The 10,918-nt window shown below is 41.7% G+C and overlaps 1 protein-coding gene across 1 annotated transcript in view; it reads right to left on the minus strand.

Annotated features, from left to right (window-relative positions):
* The window catches only part of EFCAB2 (EF-hand calcium binding domain 2), an 88,369-nt gene extending 86,089 nt beyond the window's left edge, over positions 1 to 2,280 (minus strand). The window contains exon 1 of the mRNA XM_049868589.1: positions 1,541 to 2,280. Coding sequence (XP_049724546.1) covers positions 1,541 to 1,571 — 31 coding nt within the window. The 5' untranslated portion in view covers positions 1,572 to 2,280. The remainder of the gene's footprint in view (positions 1 to 1,540) is intronic.
* Positions 2,281 to 10,918: the final 8,638 nt, after the last annotated feature.

Here is a 10,918-nt window from a genome sequence, read left to right on the forward strand (position 1 = left end):
TTAGTCCTGTGGACTAATTTCTTCCTTAAGTCTTTGGTTTCCTTCACTCTTCCAATAAAATCTTTTAACTCTAATTGTATTCATCAGATTTTTCTTTCTACAAAATATGCTTAACACAATTAAGAAATTTTTAACTATATCATTCTTTCTAGGAAGGCTTTCAAATTACCTAAAATTATCTAAAAAATATGTGATCACTTCTCTTACAATGTACCCTGACGCTTTTTAAACAGTACCATACAACTCTAAGGACATTTTAAAATAAAAAGCATTTATTAAATAATTCTGGCTCTTAAGGTTTACCGTCATAAAGATCAAGTAGTATTACTATTATCAAAAGACGGATCTTTGGCAGTTTCTTTTCTCCGCTATTTTTCTGTGATCGCCACAACAAACGACTAAAAACATCTCAGGGCTGTTTTTTCGTTTGTAAATATTAGTTATTAACCTGAATTCACTTTGTTTCATGCTGAGAAAAATGGTATGTTGATAGTGTTTTGAGCGCTCAAGAAAGGAAACAAAGGTGGAGTATTTTTTTTCACGGACAAAGTGTTTACCTCTACTCCTTTATGGTTTTTTAAATATTGTTTTTCCGGTGACTTTGTCAATTACTAAACAATTTAATAAAACGGGTAACTAAGAGAAGGTAGTGATCAACGTTTGGGTGTTAAATCACATTACTCAATGAAAACAATTTAAAAGTCTTGCAAATAAACGTGGATAATCGGTTTTCCGCTTCCCCAAACACAAAACACATCAATCCTGCCCCTATGACCTACAGTGACCGAGCCTCTCCGCCCGGCCGGAGCACAGGCTTCTTAAAGCGTGGCCACTCGATTTTGCAACTTAGTCTTTATTAAAATTGTTTTACGTTTTTGTTTCTTAAGACAACAGGCCGGGGGTGAGGGAAAGAGGGAGGCGCAAAACTAGCCGCAGGGCATGCATTTCCGACGAGACGCCGAAGCACTGCTGTGACCTCTCCTCCCACGTCCTCGCTAGGGAGGCAAAATGGTGGCCGCAAACACCATCAGGCAGGGCTCGGGCGGGGTTTCCACGCGGCCGAAGAGGATCCAGCTAGATTCTGACGGCCAGAACCTGTCCTCACCCGGGCCGCCCAGCGGTATCCACAGCCTGGGCAGCTGCCGCCGTAGCGGCCGCAGCACCAGGAACCCCTGGCCCGGGCTTGGAGGCGGCGTCCCGGTGACCGGGCACAAGGACGCCATTATTACCTTCCCTGCCGGCGCCTCACCGCAGCCCGCGCCGGAGCCGAGACTCGGCCCTCCTGGGGAGGGGTGGGGAAGGGAGGGCGGGAGGAGGAGGAGACGGGAGGGGTGGGGAGCGGGAAGAAAGGGGGAGGCGGGGCCGAGGCGTCGGCCCGGGGAAGCCTCGGAACTGGAGGCGGCGGGCCTCCCCTCAGTTTACCCTCTCCCTGCGAGTAGGGGCTCAGGATGGAGGGCGAACGAGCCCCCCCAAGAGCTTCCCTGCGCAGCCCCGGGTCGCGGTGAACAGCAAGCTCAGCCGCTTCCCCAGAGGCTCTTACCTGTGCTTTCCCATGCTCTATCCTCCGCCATCTTGGTGCGGAGCCCGTCGCCTGGGAGATGCCTATCGTTAACCTAGGTCGCGGCGCCCTTTCCCCCTCCAGCCCCGCTGGGAGGATGGGCCGCTCCGAATCCCCGGGGCGGGAGACCCTGGGGAGAGAGGCCCGGGAGGGGGAGTGCTGCGAACGCGCGCCCTTCCCCCTTTCCCGCCACGTGCAGCTCCAGCGTTCGGGCGACCAAAGCCCGCTTCTGCAGCCCGAGACCCGCTCGCCACGCTTCCCGGCCATTTCAGGTCCTTCAGTGCCCCGGCCTGAGCCCTGTGGCCTCGGGGAGTTTTACTAAGGTTCCGAGCCCTTTAGTATTAAATAATTCTGCTCCATCAGGGGACATCGCAGACATACTACTCTCCCCCCTCCTCTCCTGTTTGGACGACGTGGCGTTGCTCGAATTTTTACTGCAGATTTTAAAAGCAGCCGTAGAGCTGCTGAGTGAAAAGCCCGGCTCCCGCGGGGGTGATTGCCAACTGCAAGCGAGCCTCCTCCCCTTCCCATTCACGGCGGCCGAGCGCAGGGGAGCCGCCCAGGCTGCTGCAGAACGGCCGGCCCAACCCCGCTCCTGCCCTCGGCGTTTGCTCCCGGCCTGTCCTCTGCGCCCTCCCAGAAAAGGCGACCGCACAGCCTGTGAGAACTGGAGCTAAAACGGAAAACTGGGCCGGGTGCAAGAGGAAACCGGAGTCATTAGACTATTATTACTACAGGAGAGGAATAGCTGTAGAAAAACATGGGTAGGAGAGGCGCAAACACTGCGTCGCCAAGGCTGCATTTCTGACACAAAATAGAAGGTTCTCATAGCAACAAAAACATGCCCATGTTGTGCTCGGTATTACATACATTTAAATGTTCCTAGTTGTGAAATTTGGCATGACTTCCAGTTAAAGTTACTATAGAAAAGTTGTAAATCCTTTTCTGAAACTTTGCAGCTGTAGCGTGGTATTCAAGTTTTTGAATGTTTTATTCTAAGGAGAAATTCACTAGACTAGAATTTTTTTTTAATGATCTTTGAATAACAAATCCAAGCGTAAATGATTAGATAAACTTAAACCTGAAATGATACGTGCGTGTGCTGTATTAATTTAAATGACGTGATGTGTGTAAAAGCATGTATGTAAATTTTAAGAGGCCTTCAAATTGCACGGTATTCATACTTAATGTATTTACACAGATTTTTATGCTCCTCTGAGTAATTCTGTTTCAGTAATCTTTGACTAAACCCTAAAGCAAACTGACTATATTCTTCCTTACTGAATTAATTTTTTCGATAGAAGGTAGTTCATGTGGTGCTGTGATTAACATTCTGTGTGAAATTCAATATAAACGATTGTGTCATCACAAACTTTCTCACATTGGAAGATGTTTATATGACATGAGTATAGTTGTGTACAGTGAATTATTAACAACCCAAATATAGAAAATTAAACATAGCATTCATATTTCAATTTCAGAGCCATTATGGGCTAGTGACTTGTTTGTAAAGACGACTATGTCCATATAGATAATGAAAACCTAGAAGTAAATGTAGGAAACCCCAAATTTGGTCTCAGATTTACTACTCACTCACTGTGCCTTATCATACGCTTTTGCAGTTTTCCGTTTTTTGGAAGTCTTTCCCTTTTCTCTCCCTGATTCAGCATTCACTCTCCCAGACACATTCTTTGTCCCTACCTATTTTTTTTATGCGTCAGAATCTACTGGACAGCAACGGGTTTGGTTTTTCGTTTTTTTTCGCCTGTCCGCAGGATGACCTCCTTGAAGGTCACCTCCTCCTTGAAGTTTCCCTCTTCCTCTGTGGCCCCTGTACTTTTATTATAGAACTTCTCACATTAATTTGCAATGACCTTGTTTAGTTATTTGTTTTCTCATACCAAACTGTAAGCTCTTGAAGATGGGACCTGCTGTATTCATCCATATACCTAGTGCTTAGAACGATTTTTTAATTTTTGTATCTGAAATATATATTGTTAAAATTAAGACAGGAGTGAGTCTTCTCAGTGACTTTTTTTTAAAAGACTCAGATTCAGCAAAGTTACTCCAAGTAAGACAGGTTTTCCTTTTGCATTATAGTCTTGTACCAGTGAAAGTATCAGCAGTTCATGTTAATAAAATGGAATTCTTATATAAACATTTATAAATAAAAACTAAGAATTTAACAGATTCTGTGCAAACTTTATCCCCCCAATATTTTTATATTTTTGACTAAATTTAACGGTTTAGCAAAGATTTTTATTACTTAAATCATTTCAAACCATGTTAATCTCTTCTGAACTCCTAAAGCACATTTAAGAGAACACTCTTAAGTTTGGATGAGTGAAAAAAAAAAAAGTGTGTTATTTAACCCCCTCCCATTTGGTTTGAAGTCAGGAGCCTAGTCTTATACACTTATATAAACTCTTAGTACCTAGCCTAATTTGGGGCACACGTTAGGTGCTTAATAGTTTTCAACTGCCGATTAGACATAAGATTGTGTAATTATTCTGGAAAACTTGCCTCAAGGTGAAAATGATTATCCAAATAAGCTAAAGGCCCTCAGTGCAATTAGTAATTATTTGCATTTTGCTGACACTTGACTTTCCTCCTTTCTTTGGTTGTGGAAACCTGACCCCTGACTATATTACACTTTTAACCTTTTTTAAATATTATTACCTTGTTTTGGACAGTGGCGATCTACAACCGTGGTTTTTTTTTTTTTTCCTTTGAATGTATTTTGTTTCTGAGCTATAGCTTGAGTAACTTTGTAATACTGTATGCTGCAAAAGCATTTTTTCATTTTCAAGGCAATTTTCAGAAATTTAGAATCAGAAAAATATTTTTGGTTCCACTCGTGGGTATTATGCAACTGAAGGCGAAATCAGAGAAACAAGAGCATAATTTTAGATGGATGATATTTACTTGATTGATTATTCTGTGGGTCCAGGTGGATCTGCACAGATTATATCTTTTTGCATTCTTGAATTTATAGTGAATTAAATATATTCGGATAAGCTTCGGTACCGTGCCCACGAGGGACCCAGAAAATATTTATTCTGGATACAATTGACTCAGTTATCTAAGATTTGGGTGAAGTGGGAAGGGTAAATTGATGTAACTAATGCAAAATTTGAGCCCTGGTGGCGCAGTGGTTAAGAGCTCTGCTGCTAACCAAAAGGTCGGTGGTTTGAATCCACCAGCCACTCCCTGGAAACCCTATGGGGCAGTTCTACTCTGTATTATAGGGTCGTTACAAGTTGGAATCGACTTGATGGCAACAGGTATGCAAAATGATAGTCCAAAACATGTTTACACGATGTTTACTTTCATAGTATGGGGATAATACAAATCTCTTTGGACTAGGAATGATTGAAAGAACAAACACTGGCATATCCTTGGGCATTGCCATGTATTGACCTCATGATCCCAGACAAGTCATGCAATCTCTTTAAAACTTAGTTAATTCAGAAAAATAGAAATAATAATGCCCAAACTCCCTATCTTAGCGTTTTCATGAGACTCCACAGATGTAACTGAAATCTTTAAAAGTTAAGGAACTTGGAAGGAAATCTCTAAGTGAAATAACCCCCCAGCTCCCGGTAGGAAAGAGCTCTTAGAGGTCAACTCCAGCTTCTGTCCCGAGATTCACCTTCCCCTGGGAAAGCTTTGCTTTTCCAATGCTTCAGCTAACACAACTGGAGATGGTTTGACTCCAGGGTTACACTGGTAACTACTGTAATCTGCCAGCTACATGCCATGTGATCTAGTTTACATGATCTAGTTTACTCATCTTCAGTTTATGGCCCTTTCCTGGTTTCTTTAAACCTAGCAAGTAAGTATGCCCTTAAGCATAGATTCCTTGAGCTCTAGACCCGGGAAAAATGGGAAGAAGGAAGTTCCCTCTCTGATCTGTCCAATTCTAGTTTCCTAACACAACGTACATCCCTTTTGTAGATCATTAACATCAAAAATGTCCACCCCTTCGAGGAAGACACCACCCATTGTGATCTCAAAAGGAAAACATCTGACTATACAGAATAAGGGTATGGTTTCCTTACAGCATTACAATAATAAAAGTAGCTCTTTCTTATTAAGCTATGTAAGTACCTTATATACATTATCTCATTTAATCCTGCTGAGGCTGATACTAGTATCCCTAATTTACAGATGAAAAAAAATAAATCCACATAAATGGTCTACGTAAGGTCACATAGCTATGTAAGTAAGGGAGCTGGTTAGGAATATAGACCTGATTCCAGAGCCACTGTGCTGTACTGCTGCGTCTTTATTTTCTTTTTAATTATTTTTAATTGTGATAAAATATATATAACAAAACATTTGTTATGTCAACCATTTTTACTTTGTAATTCAGTGACAGTAATTACATTCACCACATTGTGCAGCCATCAGCACTGTTTTCTAAATGTTTTTCATCACTGTTAACAGAAATCAGTGCCCCTTAATAATTCCCTTTTCCCCCTCCCACCCACCCCTGGTAACCGCTAGTAAACTTTGGTCTTTATACATTTACCTATTCTTGATATTTCATGTAAGTGGGATCATACAATATTTGTCCTTTTGTGTGTGACGTTTCACTCAGCGTAATATTTTCAAGGTTCTTCCATATGGTAGCATGTATCAGAACTTCATGTCTCTTTATGGCTGAATATATATATATATATGTATGTATGTAAACCAAACTATTGCTATCAAGTCGATTCTGACCCATAGCTACCTTATAGAACAGAGTAGAACTGTCCTATAGGATTTCCAAGGAGTGGCTGGTAGATTCAAACTGCCAGTCTTTTGGTTAGCAGCCAAGCTCTTAACCACTGCACCACCAGGCTTCCATATATATATATATATATATCATATATATATATATATATCATATATATATATCATACATATCTATCTCACATTTCGTTTATTCATTCATCTGTTTACTCTTGGGTTGTTTCCACCTTTTGGCTATTGTGAATAGTGCTACAATGAATGTACAAGTATCTGTTGGAGGCCCTGCTTTTAAGTCTTTTGGGCATATACTGAGGAGTAGAATTGATGGATCGTATGATTAATTCCATGTTTAACTTGTTGGGAAGCTCTCGAATTGTTTTCTACAGTGGCTGCATCATTTTACATTCTCACCAGCAATGGATGAGGGTTCCAATTTCTCCACATCCATGTCAATACTTGTTTTCTGATAATATCCATCCTAGTGGATGTGAAGTGGTATCTCATTATGATTTTGACTAACATTTCCCTAATGACATACTTTGGACGTCTTATCAGGAGGGACCAGTACCTGAAGAAGGATAGCATACTTGGTAAAGTAGAGGGTCAGCAAAAGAGAAGAAGACCCTCAAAGAGATGGATTGACACAGTGGCTACAACGATGGGCTCAAGCATAGTGAAGATGGTGAGGATGCCACAGGACAGGGCAGTGTTTCATTCTGTTCTACATAGAGGATCACTATGAGTCAGAACTGACTTAACAACACCTAACAACAATGACTAATGTGACATTGAGCATCCTTTCATGTGCTTATTGGCCATTCGTACATGTTCTTTGGTGAAATGTTTGTTCAAGGCCTTTGCCCATTTATTTTTTAAACATGTTCTTGTCCTTTAGGTGAAAGTTTACACAGCAAATTAGTTTTCCATTCAATAATTCATGCACAGATTATTCCATGACAGTGGTTGCAATCCCCACAAGATGTGAGCACTCTCACCAATTCCACCCTGGGTTCCCCATTTCTCTTTGTCCTGTTTCCCTGCCCCTCCCTGCCTTCTCATCTTTGCTTTTGGGCGAATGTCGCCCGTTTGATTTCATATGGTTGATTGTTTTGTGGAGCACTTTCCTCATGATTGTTATTCCTTTTATAGGCCAGCCTATTATTTAGCTGAAAGGTGTCCTCTGGGAGTGGCTACAGCTCCAAGTTTGAAGGGTGTATTAGGGCAATAGTCTCAGGGGTTCCTCTAGTATCAGTCAGCAGTCTGGTCTTTTCTATGAAATTTTGTTCTACATTTTTCGTCCATTCTAACCAGGACCTTCTATTGTGTTCCTGGTCAGAACAATCAGTGGTAATAGCTGGGCACCATCTAGTTCTTCTGGTCTCAGGCTAGAGGAGCTTATAGTTCATGCGGGCCATTAGTCCTTTGGACTAATTGCTTCCTTGAATCTTTAGTTTTCTTCAGTCTCCTTTGTTCCAGATGGGAAGAGAATAATAGTTACATCTTAGTTGGCCACTCACAAGCGTTTACCTTTGCCCATTTTTAAATTGAGTTGCTTGTTGTTGAGTTGTAGGAGCCCTTTATATATTCTGGATATTAAACCCATATTTTATCTCATTCTGTAGATTGTCTCTTTGTTGATAAAGCCTTTTAATGCACAAAAGTTTTTCATTTTGCTGAAGTCTAATTTATCTATTTTGTCTTTTGTTGCACATGCTTTTGGCATCATATCTAAGAATCCATGGTCAAAAACTAAGTCCCAAAGCATTACCCCTATGTTTTGTTCTCGGAGTTTTAGTTCTTACAAGTAAGTTATTGATCTATTTTGAGCTGATTTTCATATATGGTATGATGTGTGGGTCCAATATCATTTGTTTGCTTGTGGAAATCTGGTTGTCCCAGAACCATTTACTGAAAAAATTATTCTTTACTCATCGAATGGACTTAGCACCTTTGTTGAAAATCAATTGACCATAGATGTACAGGTTTATTTCTGGACTCTCAATTCTATTCATTGATCTATATGTCTATCATTTATACTGCTTCTTTATAAATGTAAGATATCATCATTATATCCCATTTAGTAACCCAACTATTTAGAGAAGAATATAAGGGCAGAACTTCTCCACAGAAATGATTTTTCACCTCCCTTCCTGCCCCACACTCCCTATTTTTTATTGCTTCAAAGCTCAAGCAAACCAATTGGCAAAGCTTCTTAGTGACTTTTAGGGAAAGAGGTAATGACATCTAATTTGTCCTAATCTGGGCAGACAAAGAGTTAAAGGCCTGGCCAGATACTAGTTTTTAGATGACAGAAGAGGAGGTGAAACCATGTCCCCACAAAAATGTGTGTATCAACTTGGTTAGGCCATGATTCCCAGTATTGTGTGGTTGTCCTCCATTTTGTGATTGTAATTTCATGTTGAGAGGATTAGGGTGGGATTGTAACACCACCCTTACTCAGGTCACCTCCCTGATCCAAGGCAAAGGGAGTTTCCCTGGGTGTGTCCTGCACCACTTTTTATCTCTTAAGAGATAAAAGGAAAGGGAAGCAAGCAGGGAGTTGGGGACCTCATACCACCAAGAAAGCAGCATCAGGAGCAGAGTGCATCCTTTGGACACGGGTTTGCTGTGCCTGAGAAGCTCCTCAACCAGAGGAAGATTGAGGACAAGGATCTTCCTCCAGAGCCAGCAGAAAGAGAAAGACTTCCCCTGGAGCTGACATCCTGAATTTGGACTTGTAACCTACTAGACAGTGAGAGAATAAATTTCTCTTTGTTAATGCCATCCACTTGTGGTATTTCTGTTACAGCAGCACTAGATGACTAAGACAGTGTTTATCATTTATACTGCTTCTTTATAAATGTAAGATATCATCGTTATATCTCATTTTGTAACCCGACTATTTAGGCTCACTGGGACAGCAACTCTGTTCCTTCTGCTTTAGGAGAACCATTCTCCTACTCTATTTGAATGGTGACTCCACCCTTAGAAACACCAGAGGCCATGGCTCTACCCTTTGAAACCCCAGAGGTCTTGCCATACGTTTTGAGACTAAGGCAGCTAGGGTTCTTGTGTTCCTTGTCTCTTCAGCTTCTTTTTCCTGGCTACTTGGTCTCTCAGCACTTTGGGCCTCACACCCGCATCTACCCTGCTAGGGCAAGTGTTCCAAAGCTCTGTATCTCCACCAATAAGTGCCTGGAGGCACCCTGCTATGCCAGTAAGCTTTAGCTGGAAGGCACTCAGCTGTCTTGCTCCGTGGGCCTGGGTCAGCAAGTCTAGCTCCACTGATAAGTGCCCAGAGGCACCTCACTCCACCAGGAAGCCTCCTGTGCTCAGGCACTCAGCTCTTTCACTTGGTGGGTCGCCTCCAGCGCTGTGTGGTGCTGGTCTTATAGTTTTGTTGCTACCGATTCGCTGCTGCTGCCGGTCCTCTATCCATTCACAGTTTCAAAACTCCTTCCACATTTTAAGGATCTGTTAGAGCAGCACCCTTCTCTTGGTACCAAATTCCCTTTTAGTTATCTAGTGCTGCTGTAACAGAAATACCACAAGTGGCTGGCTTTAACAAAGAGAAGTTTATTTCCTCACAGTAAAATAGGCTAAAAGTCCAAATTCAGGGTGTCAGCTCCAGGGAAAGGCTTTCTCTTTCTGTCGGCCTTCTCGTCAATGTTCCCCCAGACTACGAGTTTCTCCGTGCAGGGCCCTAGGTCCAAAGGACTTGCTCTGCACTTGGCACTCCTTTCTTGGTATTATGAGATACCCTAAGCTCTGCTTGCTTCCCTTTCCTTTTATCTCTTGTAAGATAAAAGACGTTGCAGGCCACACGCCGGGGAAGCTCCCTTTACATTGGATCAGGGATATGACCTTAGTAAGGGTGTTATAATCCCACCCTAATCCTCTTTAACATAAAATTACAAATGCAAAATGGAGGACAACCACACAATACTGGGAATCATGGCTCAGCCAGGTTGATACACATATTTTTGGGTGGACATAATTCAATCCAAGACAGCATTTTTTTTTTTAAGCATTTTATTGCTAATCTGTGGAGAAAGAGATAGGATAATAAAATTAAAAAATAGGGGTGTTGTAAATGTTCTAGGGTCTTAACAAAATTTCTACAGATATGATCCCTGAGTCATAAAGGCCTTGACTTTCTGAGATGGTAAGAGGGTATGCCTGGCATATGTGGCTCTTTTGCCACCCTACCACACCACTGCTGCCAGTATTAAAATTAATTTTCCTTCCCAAAATTCATACAGATTAATGGTGGTTCATGAGGCTCTTACATGGCAAAGGAAAAGTGCCCTTGGGGATGAATAAATAGATACAGTATATAAAACCAAAAACAAACCCAGTGGTGTCGAGTCCTTTCTGACTCTTAGCTACCCTATAGAAGAGAGTAGAACTGCCCCATAGGGTTTCCAAGGCAATAATTTTTTTTTAATCTAGATTCTTTTTTTTTTTTTAATTTTTTTTATTGTGCTTTAGGTGAAAGCTTACAGAGCAAATTAGTTTCTCATTAAACAATACACATATTGTTTTGTGACATTGGTTGCCAACCCGCAATGTGTGAACACAATCCCCATCTCGACCTCAGGTTCCCCATTTCCATTCATC

This window comes from Elephas maximus, chromosome 24 (assembly GCF_024166365.1).
Source record: "Elephas maximus indicus isolate mEleMax1 chromosome 24, mEleMax1 primary haplotype, whole genome shotgun sequence".
NCBI lineage: Eukaryota > Metazoa > Chordata > Mammalia > Proboscidea > Elephantidae > Elephas > Elephas maximus.